Source organism: Mus musculus, chromosome 11 (genome assembly GCF_000001635.26).
Source record: "Mus musculus strain C57BL/6J chromosome 11, GRCm38.p6 C57BL/6J".
NCBI classification, from domain to species: Eukaryota; Metazoa; Chordata; class Mammalia; order Rodentia; family Muridae; genus Mus; species Mus musculus.
Genome location: NC_000077.6, coordinates 108513990 through 108536832, shown reverse-complemented (window position 1 = coordinate 108536832; position 22843 = coordinate 108513990). Strand labels below are relative to the sequence as shown.

At 39.6% G+C, this 22843-nt stretch overlaps 1 protein-coding gene and 1 non-coding gene across 11 annotated transcripts in view; one reads left to right on the top strand and one right to left on the bottom strand.

The window, feature by feature from the left end:
* Cep112 (centrosomal protein 112) overlaps positions 1 to 22843 on the bottom strand; it is a 435401-nt gene that overhangs the window by 323783 nt on the left and 88775 nt on the right. For all 10 annotated transcript variants that reach the window (XM_030246412.1, NM_029606.3, NM_001373899.1 and 7 more), the window contains 5 exons: positions 18000 to 18154; positions 17574 to 17703; positions 16845 to 16937; positions 13455 to 13514; positions 5368 to 5447 (listed from right to left, as the gene is read on the bottom strand). In XM_030246412.1, coding sequence (XP_030102272.1) covers positions 5368 to 5447; positions 13455 to 13514; positions 16845 to 16937; positions 17574 to 17703; positions 18000 to 18154 — 518 coding nt within the window. The remainder of the gene's footprint in view (positions 1 to 5367; positions 5448 to 13454; positions 13515 to 16844; positions 16938 to 17573; positions 17704 to 17999; positions 18155 to 22843) is intronic.
* On the top strand, positions 3137 to 7323 carry Cep112os1 (centrosomal protein 112, opposite strand 1). Its single transcript, NR_168695.1, has 2 exons — positions 3137 to 3331; positions 4895 to 7323.

Sequence of the window (22843 nt, the reverse complement as noted above, 5' to 3'; positions counted from 1 at the left end):
TAAAAATATCACTTTTTGCAGATGATATGATAGTATATATAAGTGACCCTAAAAATTCCACCAAGGAACCCCTAAACCTGATAAACAGCTTCAGTGAAGTAGCTGGATATAAAATTAACTCAAACAAGTCAATGGCCTTTCTCTATACAAAGAATAAACAGGCTGAGAAAGAAATTAGGGAAACAACACCCTTCTCAATAGTCACAAAAAATATAAATACCTTGGCGTGACTCTAACTAAGGAAGTGAAAGATCTGTATGACAAGAACTTCAAGTCTCTGAAGAAAGAAATTAAAGAAGATCTCAGAAGATGGAAAGATCTCCCATGCTCATGGATTGGCAGGATCAACATTGTAAAAATGGCTATCTTGCCAAAAGCAATCTACAGATTCAATGCAATCCCCATCAAAATTCCAACTCAATTCTTCAACGAATTAGGAAGAGCAATCTGCAAATTCATCTGGAATAACAAAAAACCTAAGATAGCAAAAACTCTTCTCAAGGATAAAAGAACCTCTGGTGGAATCACTATGCCTGACCTAAAGCTTTACTACAGAACAATTGTGATAAAAACTGCATGGTACTGTTATAGTGACAGACAAGTAGACCAATGGAATAGAATTGAAGACCCAGAAATGAACCCACACACCTATGGTCACATGATCTTCGACAAGGGAGCTAAAACCATCCAGTGGAAGAAAGACAGCATTTTTAACAAATGATGCTGGCACAACCAGTGGTTATCATGTAGAAGAATGTGAATTGATCCATTCCTATCACTTTATACTAAGGTCAAATCTAAGTGGATCAAGGAACTCCACATAAAACCAGAGACACTGAAACTTATAGAGTAGAAAGTGGGGGGAAAACCTCGAAGATATGGGCACAGGAGAAAACTTCCTGAATAGAACAGCAATGGCTTGTGCTGTAAGATTGAGGATTGACAAATGGGACCTCATGAAACTGCAAAGCTTCTCCAAGGCAAAAGACAATGTCAATTTATGACAAAAAGGCCACCAACAGATTGGGAAAGGATCTTTACCTATCCTAAATCAGATAGGGGACTAATATCCAATATATATAAAGAACTCAAGAAGGTGGACTCCAGAAAATCAAATAACCCCATTAAAAAATGGGGCTCAGAGCTAACCAAAGAATTCTCACCTGAGGAATACCAAATGGCTGAGAAGCACCTGAAAAAATGCTCAGCATCCTTAATCATCAGAGAAATGCAAATCAAAACAACCCTGAAATTCCATCTCACTCCAGTCAGAATGGCTAAGATAAAAAATTCAGGTGACAGCAGATGCTGGCGAGGATGTGAGGAAAGAGGAACACTCCTTCTTTGTTGGTGGGATTGCAAGCTTGTACAACCACTCTGGAAATCAGTCTGGTGGTTCCTCAGAAAATTGGACATAGTACTACTGGAGGATCCTGCAATACCTCTCCTGGGCATATATCCAGAAGATGTCCCAACCGGTAAGAAGGACACATGCTCCACTATGTTCATAGCAGCCTTACTTATAATAGCCAGAAGCTGGAAAGAACCCAGATGCCCCTCAACAGAGGAATGGATACAAAAAATGTGGTACATCTACACAATGGAGTACTACTCAGCTATTAAAAGGAATGAATTTATGAAATTCCTAGGCAAATGGTTGGACATGGAGGGCATCATCCTGAGTGAGGTAACACAATCACAAAAGAACTCAAATGATATGTACTCACTGATACATGGATATTAGCCCAGAAACTTAGTATACCCGAGATATAAGAGACAATTTGCAAAACACATGAAAATGAAGAAGAACGAAGACCAAAGTGTGGACACTTTGCCCCTTCTTAGATTTGGAAACAATCACCCATGGAAGGAGTTACAGAGACAAAGTTTGGAGCTGAGACAAAAGGATGGACCATCTAGAGACTGCCATATCCAGGGATCCATCCCATAATTAGCCTCCAAAGGATGACACCATTGCATACACTAGCAAGCGTTTGCTGAAAGGACCCTGATATAGCTGTCTCTTGTGAGACTAGGCAGGGGCCTAGCAAACACAGAAGTGGATGCTCACAGTCAACTATTGGATGGATCACAGGGCCCCCAATGGAGGAGCTAGAGAAAGTATCCAAGGAGCTAAAGAGATCTTCAACCCTGTAGGTGGAACAACATTATGAACTAACCAGTACCCCAGAGCTCTTGACTCTAGCTGCATATGTATCAAAAGATGGCCTAGTCGGCCATCACTGGAAAGAGAGGACCATTGGACACGCAAACTTTATATGCCCCAATACAGGGGAAAGCCAGGGCCAAAAAGTGGGAGTGGGTGGGTAGGGGAGTCGGGGGGAGGGTATGGGGAACTTTTGGGATAGCATTGGAAATGTAATTGAGGAAAATACGTAATAAAAAAATATTAAAAAAAAAAAGAAAAAATGGTCAAAGCTATAGAGAACAAGGATACAGAATGGTAGTAGTGAGCAACATTAGAATATTTTTAGCTCTAAAACCAGTAAGTGAGCTTTCCAGGTACATTCAAAGTGAAATACCGACTGTGGTCTCTGATGGTGAATATTCATTATCAATATCCTACAGCAGAGAAGCACCTAGAAGGCTGATGAAGAGTACTGTGGGTGTGTCTGTAAGGGCATCTCCAGCGGACCAACAGAATGGGGAAGAGATATTCTGAATATGAGCAACAGCACCCATGGGCTCTGCACTCAGCTTCCTCTTCTGCCAGCAGTTACTGCTCTGCTCTTCCACACCCTCCCTGACATGATGGAATAAACCTCGAAAGCCAGGAATCAATGGGCCTTTCCTTTCTTGGGTTGTTTCTGTCAGATATTTGTCACAGAGACTAGAAAAGTAACTGATATGTGATCACAAATATGTGAACCTTTCAATATCAATAGCTTTGAAATATCAAGCTGAAATCGAAAGCAAACACTAAGTTGGGCCATTTCAACTGCCTAAAGACAGGATAAGCACCATCTTCTCACACACTTCCCAGACCTTCAAGTCTCTGGCATGACTACATCACAGTAAAGTCACAGAAGCTCCCCACTAACATCTTAATCAATGGACCATCATCACTAACTGGAATACATCTACATGGTTACAGAATTCTGTGACGGAATTCTGTGAGAGAATCAAAAGACCTGAGTTGTGGGAACTAAGACATAGGAGGAGCAGATCTGAAAGAGATGGAAACAAGCACTCTCAGTAAGAACTCACAGATGGAAAGGAAATGAGGCCAGCCATGGCAGGCAGGATCTCCAAACAGGACAAGACCAAAATCCAGGAAAGCGTCCCATGTCCCCACTCTCAGTGAAATCAGGTAAAGAGTCCCTCCTCTCTGACAGGCCTGCTATCAGCAATATGTCTTTCTGATTAGCACTTATACATTTTAAATTCACTGACTTAGGCTATACTTTTAGATACTCAAATATGAGCTTACATACATATACTTCTGGATTCTCTGGCATCTTCTACTATCCATTTAACTGCACATAAGAAACAGCCATTATTAGATGAAATGAAGAAAGAATAACTACATGAGGATATAGCACAAAACACAAGATTATTTTTACCTTTGTGCATATTTATTAAAGAAAAAAGGCTTACAAGAAATCAAGGCAAGTTTTTACATCATAGGCTGCAGCATGAAACCATACTTAGGCAAACAAAACAGCACAAGTCTTAGATCAAAAGCACCTAACAGCCGCTCCTTGGAATATTTTCCATTTGGAAAAGAGCCAGCTTCTGCTACTTATTCTCAAGTTCTGATTTCATGATAACTTCCTCAGTTATTTTCCATCTTGATTATTGCTTGTTGCTCCACTAGGTGCTATACTGTGAAGACCATCAGCTAATTGTTCAAAATGGGGACAGTGACTACCTAGGGTATGGGAGGAGTGAATCTACCAGGAAATTTTACTTAAAGGTCTAAAATAGTTTATTTTAACTCCAGATAAAATGTGTTATTTTGGTATGATTCTTTCAAGCCCTTGATGAGTGTCAGTGTTGTCATGAATCAAGATGACAATTTAATGTTTAATGAGTACAACTGCTTGCCTTTTGATCCCCTTCATGGCATCTGGTTCAGAGCTGATGTGAGCAAATAAGCAACAAGTCCTTGTGTGGATCAAAACATTACTTCTTGTGATGTCACAGTACGTAAATTATCCTAAGATGTTCGTTTAGCAAGTAAACCAAGGCAGTTTTACTAATAAGCAAAGCAAGAGGAAGAGCTGGGCTGCAGCCTCGCAGGGAGAATGTGATAGGAAGCACATTTGATAGGAGGGAGGGAAGGATCCTTTGGGGGCATTTCTGTAAGTGACTCTGGTTTGGAGGTTCAGGAAAGAAAACAAATTATCTAGAGGCACAAAACTCATGGAAGCCCCTCTCCCGAATCCCTTAGATCAGGTGCTATGCTGACTTTCCTCCAGGTAAATCCTGTCTGCTCTGTATAGCAACTGCCAAGGTTCCTAAATAACCTACCAAATGATTTTAAGGTCTTCTGGGAATGTATTTTCTTACATTGCATGACACAGAGTAAGAACTGAGTTTTTACTGAGTAAATTGGTATGTCCCAGCTAAGCTTACACAGTAAAAACCAAACACAGCTCATTCAACCCATGTAACCGGGTGGAGGAAGACAAGCTGCCATGCCAGGCCCTTCACATGACAGGTCAGGAGAAAAAACTCTTCTAAGCAATGCTTAGATACGAATCCGTTTGTGAACATGATAACTAAAACTCTAGTGCCCAACAACAATCTGCACAGGGATTTCTAAAGGTCCAAAGGCCTAAATCTCATTTTGTAAAATGTGTTTCCACTTAAGAGGCAGAGGGCATCTGAAACCACTAAGTTCTATTTTCTCTCATTCCTATCACTTAAGGACAGCTGAACGGCTTTTTCTGCTAAAAAAAAAAATCATCTAGTAAAGTATCTGAAAACAGATCCTGAATGGCAAAGCAGTGTGAAGCACTACTCGGCTATTGTGAAGCACTACACGGCTATTGTGAACATGCACTCACCGTCTAGTCAACTTGGATCTCAATGAACTATGAGCAACCTGTGTGTTTTAATTTTGCTTTTAACTTTATCTTGATGTTATCTGTACAGATGTTTTGCCTGCTGGTGTGTCAGAACACACACGGATTCAGTGTCCACTGAGTCCAGAGGGGGCGTGGGATCTTCCAGCTCTGAAGTTATACAAAATCGTTAGCTACCAAGTGGGTGCTGAGACTAGAACCCAGGTCCTTGGGAAAAGAAGCTAATACTCTTAGCCACTGAACCACCTCTCCAGCCCCAAGTAACAGCAATTTTTTAAACATTAAATATTTTGTGACTGCTTCTTTTTTTACTCACTTCAAAGCTTCCTCAAATTTATGGATCTTCCTCTGAGCATCTTCCTTCTCTTTATCAAGTTCACTCTGCAGTTCATGAACCTACATGAAAGAATTCATGAAATTAACTGGAAGAAAAGGATACTCAAAAATACCAACAACAATCTCAAATCTTTTGTGATATGAATTCAGAAATACTTACGTATTTCATAATAGAAAGTTGCTTATCCATAGAATAATTTCAATATTCTACTCCCAATATTAATTTTCAGTTCAACACTAGTAATTAGATTGTCTTTAAAAAGACTTGGTATACATCAACTTCACAAAGCACCAATCACTTTGACAAAGGAAAGAAATTCCACATGCTTGAGAAGACTAGGATAAATACTGTGTCTGCATTGACCAGCTATAGAGCGGCTATTATAAAAATCTTCCTTCACTAAGCATGATTTGTGCATCCATTGACCAAGTTTGGCACAAACTCCTCCATCCCAGTTGCCTCCTTCCTGCATGTAGCAACCTTTGAGTGGGTGGATGACGGCACCAACCACGAAGGCGAAGAAAATGTTCTTCACATATCCAAAACTGCAGTATGGATACTCATGTGCACATGATGGCAATCATAAAATATGGAAAAGAAATTTTGAACAGCTGGACAGAAAGTGAAAAGTGAATGCCTTATATTTATAGCCACACTGCTAGTAAGGCTGCAGAGCCTCCCTGAGGGTTAAGAAAGCACTCCACTTGGTATGTGACAAACCACTTAGACCTGCTGGCCACCACCATAGGACTGAATATGAATCTGCTGAACAGTGAAGCAAGAAAGAATGACAAGAAGCGCACATCACACACGCACGCGCACACACACACACACACACACACACACTCTAAAACCATGCCACACACTGCATCAGAACCAGGCAAAAGTAGTTTTTTAAAAATAAGTTTGGTTGGACCTAATTAAAATCCCACATATTTTTGGCCTTCCTTTTTTATAATTATTTTGAATTTTTCCCTTTGTATAAAGCAAATAAATTAGTAAAATCAACAATATTCTTTTAAACTAGTCATGAGGCTGGAGATGCAGGTTTACATGATAATATCAAAAAGCCTTTCCAGTTTCTCAGCTGGCAAACCACTAAATCAAGACAAAACTGGGAGGCAGAGAAGACAATGCATGCTGAGGCGGTGACTGGCCAAGAGAATGAGCAGACACAAGCCCCACTTCTTGGCACTGTAATGATCAACTTATAATATGTCATAAATACTATTTTCTTATGATGAGAAGGATCATCTCACCTTGAAATTTTTTACCAATAAATTTATTTTACTCTACGTAGGAAAAGCTGTCTTTTCACAATTTACCAGGCTCAGACTTCAACTCCTATCTTACTTCTTATAGATCCTTGATAGGTATTACTCTGCTTGGCACAGTGTGAGAATCTTAAATTGGAATAGAAACAAACTTTACTCATTATTTGGAGGCAGAAAGCAACTCTAGCTAGAAAGACAGGATAAGTTTCAATGGTCATCTCCCTACTTCTCAAGTTATTTAGCATGTGTGTCTCAGTCCTCTCTACAAATGGGATCAACGAGAGCCATATTAAGATTTCTGGTAAAAAAAAAAAAAAAAAAAGATTTCTGGTAAAGTGAATTACTTCAGGCAAGGTTCTTGTGAATACTAGAACATAAAAAATTCTCAATGTTAAACATTACAGCTACAGAGTCAAATAGAACACTCTACATATCTCTCGATTACATAAGGTCATTATAAATAACAGCCATGATGTTCACAGTACACAAGGCTGACTGCCCTTGCAGAAAGCAGCCCCTGGATGCCAACCATTCTGAGTTCTTGTAAGTGCTCTGTATTGCTCACTACCCAATCTTAACTTGTTTCAAGATTCAGTTCTACTACTTAGTGAATTTAAGTAGTTAATGAGTGGCACCTTAATAAAAGTAATTATTTCTAAGACTATCCGCTCCATTTCTGAAGGGGAAAGGGAACTCTCAGGGTGGGGAAGGACTCCCCTCTAGTCAAGAAGGCACACACTGATACACACTCTTGTTAGCTGTTTCTCACTTATGCTACTAAGTGCCCAGCATCCCTGAACCACACTGCAGCAGTCATTAGGGGATGTTCTGGGTTTGTTTCCTCTTGACAGAATATTTTAGTATTGCATGCTTGAGATTCCTTTTAAATTATGGCTTTGTTTTGATCTATATTTCATATATTTGTCGGTAATATATAATTAAATACCATGCAAGTAATCAATGCATACTGATTTTGATGGAAGACTACAACTTACTATTTGTGTTTTAATGTTCTATAAATTATTTTTACATAAAAGATAAATAAAAAACAACAAAAAGATGATGCTACTGCCTAAGAACTACTTGTATTTGTTTCTTTTTTTTTTCATTTATATATTTTTTTACACAGAGACTTGCTATGTTGCTCAAAGGTAATGTGGAGAAGAATTAATGTCATTTACTTCTAGTCATTTTCAATATATAGTTAATATTAAATTATAGTATTGAAGGTGGCTAAGGCACCTAGCTGATTTAAGTAGGTAGAAGCACACTGACGGAACATGTGCTGAACATGGTTTATATTCCCTTCCATCCTCCACATTTGGGGAATAAAAAATGAGAAAAAGACCATGGATCATGGCATAGCAAAAAAAAAAAAAAAAAAACAAACAAAGAGCTGGGGCTGGCCCCCAAACCAGAAGGCTGGACAACACTGCCTCTTAACTCCTCTAATTTCCACAGCCTACTGCTAACACTAAGGCTGACCTCATTGTATGACTTTACTAAACTTATTTTTCTCTTTTAACTTTGAGAATATTATCATTTTTAAAGAAATTTATGTCAGTAGAACTTAAAAATACAATTTAATATACTGCATATAAAATTGATGTGAACATGTTTAAATTATTTCAATATAATTATATAAAGTACAATGAATTCTAAGCATGGAAAAACTGTACTTCAGTGTTTCAGAACTTTCCTTACATTTGTTAACAGTTAAGACAGTGATTTTAGAAGTAGTCAAGTCTAGCACGGATTAACCTGTGCGTGTGAGCATCTGCCTCATGTTCTCCGTTGGGTAAACAGCACCACCATTCTTTACTCCCAGTGCCTGTTTGGAAAACAAGCACTAGGTTATTTGTAGGAGGCAGGTGTTTCCTTACTAGTAAAACCATTTACTCCAGCAGTTTCCTGATTTAGCAGATTACGACACTTCATCAAACAATGACGGTTAGCTTTATGGCCTATTATTTGTTTGATGTTCAAAGATCTGAAGAGCAGGCAACAGCCACCAGAGATCAATAAAGACCATGAGATAATATGTGTGTGCTTAAATTAGGGCCAGCATCTGATGCTGTTTCTTCCACCTCAAAGACTAGTGGGATGGTACGCTCCCACCCTGCTGCATCTTGCTGGCATGAGGAAATAATGTCACTCAGATGGCATTTCCTCCTCTGAACAGATATTCAGAAGCACACTTCATGCGGAAAGTCACCGAATGTGCACACCTGTAACTCTCAAAACAAAAGCCTATCCACCCCATTTAGCTATCCAGTTACACAGTTCAGGCCTATGTGAGATTTATGTTAGCCCTTTGAGCTGTCAGAAGGATATTCCCTCAGGGGGGTAGAAGACATCAAATCTTCAAGGCTTGAGATCACAGCAGGTTTAATAAAGAAAGAAGAACAGATGTCAATTTTCAAGGGGAGATTATGGAATTAATTGTGAAACAAAAAGTGACACACTGAGGAACCTTTTCTTTTAACATAAACAATCTCAGTAACATATGCAAGATGAGCAAATACATATTTTTCTTCTATAGACTGTTGTTTTAAACAAGTCATGTTTACACTGAAAACAGCAAAGTGTATTCTGGTTATTTATTTAAAAATGAGGCCAATTGACAGCTCATGGAAGATGAATAACTGCTGTTGCAATGCCTAATAAAGAGGTTTTAGATCTCCTTTCAGAGGTGGACTACAACAGGAATGGCCAGTAGGTTACTGATAAAAATGAAATTTTAACAGGCACGTAGACATTGCCTTTCTAAAAAGAATGCATTGACCCCCACTTGAACTCACAAGGTAACTGAAGGCAAGATGAAAGCCTGGCCTCCCATCTCCAGTTTTGCATCTGTCTCCTTTACTTCAGGGGGTCACTCATTTACTTCTGCAGTAGTCATGGTTCACCACTCAAGAAAAATCTACCTAGGCGCCAGTGCTCCCTAACTTACTTCCCTCCCTTTCAAGCTGAAAAGCACAAAAAGAAGAACTGAGGGATCTTACTGTCTCCTTTTCACTGTCCTTGCTCTAGACCCCACAGTAGAGCTAAATAGTCTCCAGTCATTGTTCTGAACCTTGGACTCCAAGGAGAGCAGAGCCTAGCAGGACCAAGCACTTTCAAAGAGGGGAGTTATCCACTCTAGTGTGGAGTTATCCTCTCTACTGTGGAGTTATCCTCTCTACTGTGGAGTTATCCTCTCTAGTGTGGAGTTATCCTCTCTAGTGTGGAGTTATCCTCTCTACTGTGGAGTTATCCTCTCTACTGTGGAGTTATCCTCTCTAGTGTGGAGTTATCCTCTCTACTGTGGAGTTATCCTCTCTACTGTGGAGTTATCCTCTCTACTGTGGAGTTATCCTCTCTAGTGTGGAGTTATCCTCTCTAGTGTGGAGTTATCCTCTCTAGTGTGGAGTTATCCTCTCTAGTGTGGAGTTATCCTCTCTACTGTGGAGTTATCCTCTCTAGTGTGGAGTTATCCTCTCTAGTGTGGAGTTATCCTCTCTAGTGTGGAGTTATCCTCTCTACTGTGGAGTTATCCTCTCTACTGTGGAGTTATCCTCTCTAGTGTGGAGTTATCCTCTCTAGTGTGGAGTTATCCTCTCTAGTGTGGAGTTATCCTCTCTAGTGTGGAGTTATCCTCTCTAGTGTGGAGTTATCCTCTCTAGTGTGGAGTTATCCTCTCTAGTGTGGAGTTATCCTCTCTACTGTGGAGTTATCCTCTCTACTGTGGAGTTATCCTCTCTAGTGTGGAGTTATCCTCTCTACTGTGGAGTTATCCTCTCTACTGTGGAGTTATCCTCTCTACTGTGGAGTTATCCTCTCTAGTGTGGAGTTATCCTCTCTAGTGTGGAGTTATCCTCTCTAGTGTGGAGTTATCCTCTCTAGTGTGGAGTTATCCTCTCTACTGTGGAGTTATCCTCTCTAGTGTGGAGTTATCCTCTCTAGTGTGGAGTTATCCTCTCTAGTGTGGAGTTATCCTCTCTACTGTGGAGTTATCCTCTCTACTGTGGAGTTATCCTCTCTAGTGTGGAGTTATCCTCTCTAGTGTGGAGTTATCCTCTCTAGTGTGGAGTTATCCTCTCTAGTGTGGAGTTATCCTCTCTAGTGTGGAGTTATCCTCTCTAGTGTGGAGTTATCCTCTCTAGTGTGGAGTTATCCTCTCTACTGTGGAGTTATCCTCTCTACTGTGGAGTTATCCTCTCTAGTGTGGAGTTATCCTCTCTAGTGTGGAGTTATCCTCTCTAGTGTGGAGTTATCCTCTCTAGTGTGGAGTTATCCTCTCTAGTGTGGAGTTATCCTCTCTAGTGTGGAGTTATCCTCTCTAGTGTGGAGTTATCCTCTCTAGTGTGGAGTTATCCACTCTAGTGTGGAGTTATCCTCTCTAGTGTGGAGTTATCCTCTCTAGTGTGGAGTTATCCTCTCTAGTGTGGAGTTATCCTCTCTAGTGTGGAGTTATCCACTCTAGTGTGGAGTTATCCTCTCTAGTGTGGAGTTATCCTCTCTAGTGTGGAGTTATCCACTCTAGTGTGGAGTTATCCTCTCTAGTGAAGCCATAACCTGGAGCAGAACAGGCATTTCCAGGAATCAGCTTGTCCCCTCAACAATCAAAACTGCTTAGATTGCAGTGCAGACCTAGAACTGAGATACTCATCAAGCAGACCACAGCTTGACCAAAACTGCTTCATCTATGCAGGGCACTTGCCCTCCACCCTAATCCTTTCTCCATTTAAACCTAAAGCTCACATCCATTCACAGAAGATAGGACTTCTGGTCACTGAGCCACATTTTCTGCTCCATGGATTGAATCCCCTTTCTCTGCTTTTCACTACTCCTTGGCTCGGTAGTGTGTTGGAAGGTAGCAAAGCCTAACTTCCATGGCTGCTGCAAAGTGGGCTTCTGCCCTAAGCTCCAGTTACAAAGCAAATTCTCATGTTTCCTTCCTTTTGTCTATTCCACAGGGAGAAAGGCTGACAGCAGAACCTTAGATTATTTGGTGGCTAAAATACAGTAAAGAATTCAGTAAAAGCAAAGGCTATCTGGGTCTCTCTCTACAGGACAGTTCTCAGTGTGTCTTGCTCTAGACAACGGCCTATCCTGTTCCTTAGGCCAGCACATGAGAGAACTGGCACACATCACAGCAGCAGAACAAGAGGCCAGAAAGAAGTCCATAATGGAAGAGGAGCCAGAGGGCTACCCAGGGAACAACGATGAATAGTAAACCCAGGCTAACCCAGTACCTTCCTTACACAATGGAGAGGGCTTACGGCTTCCAGTAATCAATCAGTCAGTCTCTCTCTCTCTCTCTCTCTCTCTCTCTCTCCCTCTCTCTCTCTCTCTCTCTCTCTCTCTCCCTCCCTCCCCTCTCTCTCTCTCTCTCACACACACACACACAAGCAAAATATTTAGGAAACTGCATTTCTCAGCAATAGAGAATGAAAAGCTGCACTTATAGACATTTCATATTCCTGTTTAGATACTGTTTTATAGATATAAATATACTAAACACGTTATAATGAATTATAATAAAACTGCAGGAGTAAGAAAATAATTACAAGCTGGGCAGTAGTGGTGCATGCCTTTAATCCCAGCACTTGGGAGGCAGAAGCAGGTGGAATTTCTGAGTTTGAGTCTAGCCTGGTCTACAGAGTGAGTTCCAGGACAGCCAGGGCTACACAGAGAAACCCTATCTCAAAAAATCCAGAAAAATAATAATAATTACAATTATAAAAAGCACACAAACAGATCAATATACATCAGAGGAAATCCTTTTTTTTTTTTTTGTAAGTCACAACACACTCTTTATCCTGTACATCTCTTGGAAAGCAGAGACTAACAGCTCCTAGCCTCACCCTATCACCTAACATGATGCACTGTCCCAGTAGACACATTTAAAGAATATCAATTAAGCAACTAGAGGGACAAAAATGATGGCTTGCAATGTGACTTGAGAATGCTACAATACACGCCAGGGTTAGCTTTAACTTACATAGATATTAATGAAAGGGTAAACCTCATTTTCTATTATATTTTACAAGTGGATTCATTTGGCAAGTATTAAAAATAAGTAGTAACAAAAATATCAATAAAAGTCGGGCGGTGGTGGCGCATGCCTTTAATCCCAGCACTTGGGAGGCAGAGACAGGTGGATTTCTGAGTTCGAAGCCAGCCTGGTCTACAGAGTGAGTTCCAGGACATCCAGGACTATACAGAGAAACCCTGTCTTGAAAAAAAAAATCAATAAAACCTTTGTTATTTCAACTACTTTTACCTTCTCTGTCTTATAGCAGACAATTTCAGAACTGAGATAGCAGTCACAAATCTATCAATTGTTGTCTAAAGTATTAAAAGCTTTAGTTACTACTGATAATAATAGGAATACTAAAATACATTTAAGGTTGTGCAAGCTGTAAGTAGTCAATGCTGTGACTGTTTTACGGTTTGGATTGCAGGTCTGAAGTTCTTATAGCATGGATGATACACAGGAATGCAGTGTAAGGCCCAACTGTTTCAAACTTATAGAAATAAAAAATCAGGTTGTTCATAAGAGAGATTCAGTCAATGAGAATCTTCCCTCCCCCAACAGAGTACAAAACTAGAGCTTTAATGTTGGTGTGATTAACAACTGAACTTGAAGCTGTTCATAAACATGAAAACTTTGACTATATTGGTTAACTGAGATTGAATTAGTAAGAAAACAAATCTTTAAAGGATGAGATAAATCAATTACTAAATCAGCCCCCTTTACCTGCTTAAGTTGTTATTTTAAATGTTTATATTTTCCAAACATATTACCTTTTTCTCATAGGTGTGTTTTAAATGGTTTTTCTCCATGTGAAACTTATTTTCTTGATCCTGTAAATGACAAATGTTTATTCTTAGTATGTTTTATATACCTTTAGAGTAAATAAAATTAGTGACCTGATAAAAGCAATGAATGTACTGGATATCAAACTTAGAGTTATACATGTCATTTGCTTATCACTAAGACAACCCTAAGCACCTAACTGTCAAAGTCACGAGCAGCTTTATATAACAAGATATAAGACCTCAGCTGTGTGGAGGTATCCTGTCCTCAAGTACAAGGACTGCTGTGATGTTCAAGACTGTGAGACCAGGAATAAGCAACTAAGTCAAGATGGTAATGCCAACTTGAACCATGAAACTGCTTCATATCCTCCTACTCGGTGCTCTGTGACTGAGAGAAAATGAAGTGCTGAGGAGAGGGAAAGGGAGAAAGACAGTGGAGTTTCAGAACTTCAATGGGAAGACCTTCTAAAATACACTTTTGTAAGAGAGTTTTTTCACATCAAACAAACATTTGATGGCATACTACACTAATAAGATTTGTAGAAAGAACAAGTAATATATTCATACTTATATACTTTAATATAACTCCTATCCACACCAGAGCCCTGAAGCACATTATGGACAGTATACCAAATAATAAATATTAGGCCTTACTTTTAAAAATATTTGACATATTAAAATATTTAATTTATATATTTAATATATTTGAGTAATTTCACTTCGAATTAGCATACAACATATTTCATATCATTATGGCATTTTCTTTTTTTTTTTTTCCATTTTTTATTAGGTATTTAACTCATTTACATTTCCAATGCTATACCAAAAGTCCCCCATATCCACCCACCCCCACTCCCCTGCCCACCCACTCCCCCTTTTTGGCCCTGGTATTCCCCTGTACTGGGGCATATAAAGTTTGCAAGTCCAATGGGCCTCTCTTTCCAGTGATGGCCGACTAGGCCATCTTTTGATATATATGCAGCTAGAGTCAAGAGCTCCGGGGTACTGGTTAGCTCATAATGTTGTTCCACCTATAGGGTTGCAGATCCCTTTAGCTCCTTGGCTACTTTCTCTAGCTCCTCCATTGGGAGCCCTATGATCCATCCATTAGCTGACTGTGAGCATCCACTTCTGTGTTTGCTGGGCCCCGGCATAGTCTCACAAGAGACAGCTACATCTGCGTCCTTTCAATAAAATCTTGCTAGTGTATGCAATGGTGTCAGCGTTTGGATGCTGATTATGGGGTGGATCCCTGGCTATGGCAGTCTCTACATGGTCCATCCTTTTGTCTCAGCTCCAAACTTTGTCTCTGTAACTCCTTCCATGGGTGTTTTGTTCCCAAATCTAAGGAGGGGCATAGTGTCCACACTTCAGTCTTCATTCTCCTTGAGTTTCATGTGTTTAGCAAATTATATCTTATATCTTGGGTATCCTAGGTTTGGGGCTAATATCCACTTATCAGTGAATACATATTGTGTGAGTTTCTTTGTGAATGTGTTACCTCACTCAGGATGATGCCCTCCAGGTCCATCCATTTGGCTAGGAATTTCATAAATTCATTCTTTTTAATAGCTGAGTAGTACTCCATTGTGTAGATGTACCACATTTTCTGTATCCATTCCTCTGTTGAGGGGCATCTAGGTTCTTTCCAGCTTCTGGCTATTATAAATAAGGCTGCTATGAACATAGTGGAGCATGTGTCCTTCTTACCTGTTGGGGCATCTTCTGGATATATGCCCAGGAGAGGTATTGCTGGATCCTCCGGTAGTACTATGTCCAGTTTTCTGAGGAACCGCCAGACTGATTTCCAGAGTGGTTGTACAAGCCTGCACTCCCACCAACAATGGAGGAGTGTTCCTCTTTCTCCACATCCTCGCCAGCATCTGCTGTCACCTGAATTTTTGATCTTAGCCATTCTGACTGGTGTGAGGTGGAATCTCAGGGTTGTTTTGATTTGCATTTCCCTGATGATTAAGGATGTTGAACATTTTTTCAAGTGCTTCTCTGCCATTCGGTATTCCTCAGGTGAGAATTCTTTGTTCAGTTCTGAGCCCCATTTTTTAATGGGGTTATTTGATTTTCTGAAGTCCACCTTCTTGAGTTCTTTATATATGTTGGATATTAGTCCCCTATCTGATTTAGGATAGGTAAAGATCCTTTCCCAATCTGTTGGTGGTCTTTTTGTCTTATTGACGGTGTCTTTTGCCTTGCAGAAACTTTGGAGTTTCATTAGGTCCCATTTGTCGATTCTCGATCTTACAGCACAAGCCATTGCTGTTCTGTTCAGGAATTTTTCCCCTGTGCCCATATCTTCAAGGCTTTTCCCCACTTTCTCCTCTATAAGTTTCAGTGTCTCTGGTTTTATGTGAAGTTCCTTGATCCACTTAGATTTGACCTTAGTACAAGGAGATAAGTATGGATCGATTCGCATTCTTCTACACGATAACAACCAGTTGTGCCAGCACCAATTGTTGAAAATGCTGTCTTTCTTCCACTGGATGGTTTTAGCTCATTATGGCATTTTCAACACAGTGTATTAGTGGAATTCCTTCCCTCTCCACTTCCCCTCTGCCCACAGTCCCCCTTGTTCTCATCTCCCATATTATTTCTTCTTTCATGTTCCATATGTCCTTTTGCCCCACCTCCACCCCTCCTACCACCCATCTTTACCATGTCTTGGTCTCTGTTCTTGGTTTTTAGTTTTACCCACACTACCCAACACACACAGATGTACACATTATGGGCTGTCACCTACATACAGATGCGAGAACGCACTCAGGGTTTATCTTTAGGCATCTGAGTGGCCCTGCTTTATATTACAAGGGCCAGATTCATCTATTTTCCTGAAAATTTCAAGACCATTATACACTTTGACCAGTTGTGAGACTGTCTTAACCACTGCATGCAGCTAAAGGATGCTTCTCTAATGAGGGCAGTGAGCTATGCCAGTCTGTGAATACCAAGATGAAGATTTACAGTGAGTAGGATTAGGCAGAGCCACTTAAGAACTTCTGGGGTAGCTGAACAATTCTATTTCTAGACTTGGGCAATGCTTACAAGAATGTTCACTTTATATAAAGTCATTTGTTCTATTGTCTTTTCTGTATTCTAGTTTTTGCAATCTCAACAAAATAAATAAAATAAAAATATTTTAATTCTAAACTAATCTCAAAAAAGATCTTTCAAATCTATTGTCTTTTATTCTCTCCATGTAAGCATCTTCACTTGTTAGGTAAATGCCAGCAATACATTCAGAAATGGCTATGTCCAGCAGGACTTTCTTAAGTTATTTTTTAACAGACTCTCATTTATAAACATAGATCATGACAGGAAAGGACCTGGGCCCAGAGACCTCAGGAAAAGCACAGGACTCACTTTTACTTGCTGTTTCCTCTGAAGCTCCGATTCTTGGACCTGCTGTTTTAATTGACAGATGTTCTGTTCTAACTCTTCAATCACACCAGATGTCTAGGAGGATTGCAAGAACAGAAGGCAGAGTGCTGACTTTCTGTGCCACTGCTCAGTTCTAATTGACATAAAGCCCATTTACCCCAGAAAGCTTAGTCACAATTTAAGTTACCTATAAATCTGAGGGAAAAATATTTTTAAAGACAATATAAAACTTAAATCTATTTGAAGTATACTGTAAGCAAGCTGAGCAGTAACTAGAGTAACATTTGAAGCCAAAATTAGTATTTTGAAATAAAAATGTCAATTAAAATCTGCATAGTATTTAATGCTATGAAAATGTAAAAATGAGTCTAATTTTTATGGACATTTTTGAAATTTAAAAAATAAAAATAAAATAAAACAAACATTTCAAAGTAAACTACTACACGTGTGCAAAAACACTTCAGCAGGCATTTCTAAGAATCCCATCCTTAAACCTTTAGTGCTTTAGGAGAGCGTCAAGCAGACCTTGCTGCTAAGTGCTGTGTGGGCTAAGAAACAGTGTTTTCAGCACCCTAGACAGCATAGTGTGTTTTGACGTCTGGTGGATTCCAGAACAGGATGAAGGGGCTAATCTCAAATGGAAACAACTGGCTGATGCATCGCTGCCATGCTGCACACTTGTGCAGATGTGGCTACCTACTCGTACAATACCTTAGAAGTTGAAAGTGCATGCTCTTGTCTCAGGAGATTTATGTCAGAATCATATTTAGTTTTTAATAATTTCACATTTTGCTCATAGTCATTTACAAGATGTTCTTTCTCTTTATGTAGTATGTTGCGCCTGAAACAGTAAGATAAAAAATATTATATATTTTTGGAACCAATCTCTAAAATGGATAGCAACTGAACTAATAATCAACTAAATTTAAATATATTCTCATTTTATATATGAAGTAAGTATCCGCATTTTCATCAACTTGTTTCAAACACTATGTTTTTAAGTATTTTAAAAAATATGAAAAGAATCCCACTTAGGTAGGAACATCATAAGATTTACTGCACAAAGTCTAACCCACTCGCAGATCACCTACAGTCAGGTGCGAGCTCTCGTGCCCCACAGACAGCTGTCAGCACTACCTTGTCTTTAACTCCTGCAATTCATTACATGTTATCTGGTAGCATCTTTCCAGCTCCAATTTTTCTTGGGTCAATTTCTGCCTCTGTAGATTGCTGTTCTCTGCTTCTCCCATCAGTTGCTGGACACGGCCCTCCAGCTCTTTGATCATGTGGTTCTAAAAGAACAAGTCATTGTTAAGAAAACCTCTAACTAGCTTTTCAGCCATGGTGCCAATGAGCACTATGAAGAAAAATATTACAGTAATAAGAACAAATAAGCCATAATCAATATTAGTAAAACATAAATCTCTAACGTAACTTGTTGTTGTTGGTTTGTTTGAGATAGGGTTTCTCTGTGTAGCCTTGGCTGTCCTGGAGCTCTCTTTATAGATCAGGCTGGCCTCGAACTCAGATCTGTCTGCCTCGGCCTCCTAGGTGCTGGGATTAAAGTCATGTACCACCACCACCTGGTCTAATGAAATATCACCTTTTTACCATAAAATTAATAGCATGTTTACATCTATCCAGCAATTCACTCATTTGTGGAATGTTTGCTGAGTCTGAAATGTTCCCATGAGAGTAAAGAAGGCCAGCGCTCCCCTCAGGTAGATGGTAATCCCTCTGTGCCTCCTCATTGTAGTTCAGCTTTGTCCCTTTCACTTAAGGTTCTAATCAGGATACTTTAAAATGAAATCCATAACTCCACATTTTAATGCCAGGAGTACCACATAACATATTCGTCATTAGAAAGTATATAGGAATATTTTATCACATAAATTCTTATTTGGTTAACTGTTAGATTTTTTTCTATTTAATTTAAAGGAGTTTTCTATTTTTCTAAAGTATGCAAAAGCATCATTCAAATAAATTGCCTCTTTTTATTTGGTATTTAAGTTATTTTGAATTCTTCACTTTGGCAGGGCTGCATTTAAAGCCTGAATAAAGGTGTTTATGAGCTTCTAAATGCTTTATTCAAAACTACACTAAGGCAGCATTAGCTGAGAAACAACTGGCTTTCATTTTAACAACTCCTCTTCTAATAAATTCAAGTAGGAAAAGGTTAGTGTGGCCCTTCTTTCCTACTGTTTTTCTACAGCAAAGAGTTAAGATAAAGTTTAAACATCACTGTTAAACCCCAACACTCTCTCTTCATTTCACCTTTTCTTCATTATAAAACTGAATAGATTTATGAGTTAAATTTTGGTGCAACAAATTCCAAATATGTGAAATTTAAAGCAGCACATCGGTGAATGTTTTAATACGACAGAGCATCTGTGTAGCTGCAGCCTAGCCCACTGCATCCCCTCTGCCTCTGCTGAGCCAAGAAGCTGCTTGAGGAAGTGGGCTCCGCTCTGAGGGAACTAGATCCTTTCTGCATAGTGACACAGTGTGACACAAACAAGAAGGAGCCTTTGCTCTCCAATTTGAAGTGGTGGGATCCAGGGGATCCTTCTGTGGAACTGGTACAAAGGAGACAATGTCTACGAAAAGCAGGACTGCTACTCTGCCTTAGAAGCCTAGGAGAGGGAATTCTGCCTATAGGGGTAGCGTACAGAACATAACTCTCCTGTTAAGAACACTTTGTAAAAGACACAGAAATCAGTGGGAAACACGTCAGGAAGGGGTTGCGGACACGCAGGCAGGCTGGACTGAGGAGGAGAAGGAGCCGCAGGCTGGGCCGGCCCTCTAAATTGCACTCCCCACCCTTTTTTTTTGCTTTTTCTTTCATTTTTACTCCTACAGGTATTTTCTAAGCTTGTATGAGGACTGGACAAGAAACTCAAAGCAGGAGTGGCCAAGGCCACTGAGCCTTGAAGTAGCAAAAGCTCTCAGAAGAACACTGCAAAAGTGAGGTTTGGTCACTATATAGAGACAGGAGACAAGAATTCCAAAGTCAAGACAAAGATTGCCCATATTCAAAGAAAAGAATGAGTAGCTATTATAAACTGTTCGAAAATAACATGGTTGACAATGAAATAAATCAAGACCCAGGGGCTGAATTGATACAGATAAACCTACAGACTTGGCTTAAGGAAAAAATGTCTCCATCAGCCAAAAACCAATCTTTTTCTACAATATTAATAATTGAATATAGTGAAGAGAAGAGGAAATGCTCACATGAAATTACAAACCACTTTTTTATAAGAAAAGAAGAAATGAGAGGGACAGATAGCCACTGTTTCAATGAAGAAAGTAATGGACATTCAAACAATTCTGTGATCTCAAATGTCAGGATATCAGTGATAATGTGAACATAAATTTTTTTGTTTTTGTTTTTCGAGACAGGGGTTCTCTCTGTAGCCCTGGCTGTCCTGGAACTCACTCTGTAGACCAGGCTGGCCTCGACCTCAGAAATCCGCCTGCCTCTGCCTCCCAAGTGCTAGGATTAAAGGCGTGCACCACCATGCCCGGCTGTGAACATGAATTTTTAATTTGGATATTAATCAACTGTCAAAACTTTATGGGACCTAAATAAGATACTTGTGAGTAAGCTGTAGCCATTGGCTACACCTACTAAACAAAGCTATCTATGCTCCAATAAGAAAATAACAAATTTGTTGAGGACATGGAGAAATTGAAATTCTTGTATAGTACTGGCAAGAATATTATAACAATGGAAATAACCTAAGCCCCAAAACCAAAACTCTGTATATCACCTCAAATGCAGATCTTAGACTGGAATTTTTAGACGACTGGATTTAAGTTGGAGTATCAGTAGGGGCCAGCTAGCAACAAAGGAGTCCTGAGGTTGGGAGGTCAGTGACATGAGGGTGGAGACAGGAAAAGCAGAAAGGGAAGGCCTGGAGAAGAAACACTGAGACTCGAGGAGGAGGAAGACAGGGAAGGCGGAGTGAGGGAGTCAGCCAAAATTAAGGAGATATAACATACATAAAAGCATGTTACTCTATGCTAAATAAAAGGACAACTTAAAAAGAACATGAATGAAGTACTCTGCATAGGTTCCCAGAAGTAACAGGATCTCAAACCAAAATCCCAGCACCAAGTGCAGAATATTCCCCTATGAGTTGTTAGCTGGACAATCTTCAGAGTTTCCAAAACCAATCAATACTATTGCCACTGCTCACCACAACTAAAATAAAACACTATTGCTGTAGACATTGCACTCAAGATACATAACACAGAAGAACCAAGCTGGTACTCAGTTGGAAACTTCTCCCTGCTGGCTGATATTTATAGACTCATGATGCTAGGACGTTCTTTGCAGGCTATAGGGGAGAAAAGTGATCATATAAACCAAGAGTGATACAGTCCTGAACTGCATAGAAAAATATGCTTATGGGTACAATAACAGTGTGGGTGTTCTGGGGATAACTTTCCTCTGATTGTATTTGAGGTTCCTCATTTTTAATGGTATAGAACGATTCAAAACCTGTGGTGATGGAGACCAAAGATACTGAGAGGAATGCATTGCTGCTCTTTTGCCAAATGGGCATGCAGTTAAATTGTCTTCTAATCCATAGTTACTCTACTGGGTTAGAGGCTTCTTTCAGCTGTACTGGAGCCATAACTGGCTGAAGAGCTGAGAATGGCTACTGAATGCCTGGCCCCCAACATCTCAAACATATCACCCCTCTAAACATGTCAACAACATCTCAAACATATCACCCCTCTAAACACGTCAACAACATCTCAAACATATCACCCCTCTAAACATGTCAACAACATCTCAAACACATCATCCCCTCTAAACATGTCAACAACATCTCAAACATATCACCCCTCTAAGGCCGAGGAACACTAGAAGATGATTTACAAAGACTGTGAGAACCACACAACTGAACACCATCTTCTGGATAGAAGAAGGCCTAATGCAGTTGTGAACACAGCAGCGGTGACTGCACAGGCTTGAGATTGAGAGAGGTAGAGATGTGGAGGGAATGAAGGAGGGATGAAGAGAGAGATAAGGTAAAGAAGAAGGTAGACAGTTGGAGGGAGAAATGAGGAATGGAAAAAGGAAGTTGGTGGGAATATGAGGGGCATGTTAGAGGGTAGTTTGAAAACTACTGTAATCACAGAAATTGCATACAAGTATGATATTGTCAATAATTTGTAAAGCAATTAAATAAAAAACAGTATTTCTAAAAGATTTAAGAAGCTATAAACACAATGAAAAATAATGTAAAGTTTGCTTTAAAAAGGTTAAGAAAATACAGCTAACCAAATGATTTAGCAATCTTATTTTATTATTTTACTTTAAATGAATTCATAAATTGACATTTTGTATAAAATGATAAAATCCCTAGTGTGACAGCAGACACTTGTAGTGTCAGCACCCAGGATGCTGAGGTCGTAGGTTAGGAAGTTTGATGCCATTCTTGACTTATAAATTGAAGCCTTCTCTCACAAACTCAAAATCCAAAGACCCAAAACAAAACCCTACACCATAAATACACAGAAAAACAGCATCAGGCCATCCCTCTATGATCAGCTGATAATGGAAGGTACCGTCTTGACCCCTTGGCAAGCCAGTTTCTGTAACAAATAGTGCCAGAGGAAGCACCTCTTCCTCCCCTTCAGATTTGGTTCTACTCTTCAGTATTTCCTGTTTTAGTAATCATTAACATAAGATGTTTTACTTACTCTTCTGTGCTGCACCTCACAATGCGCAAGACTGTAACTAATGTGACTTTGTTTGTTCTGTGCAGTGTTAGAAATTGGACCCAAAGCCTGGCACATGCTAGGCAAGTTCTTTACCATTAAGCTCCAATACCATATGTAAATATATTTACAGAAGCTTTTAGATATAACCAATTTAGTATGAGTCACTCTGGGTTACAGAGGGCCCTGAGTCCATAGACATTGTCCTCACAAAAAGGCTATGTGAAGACACTGGCACAGAGGGC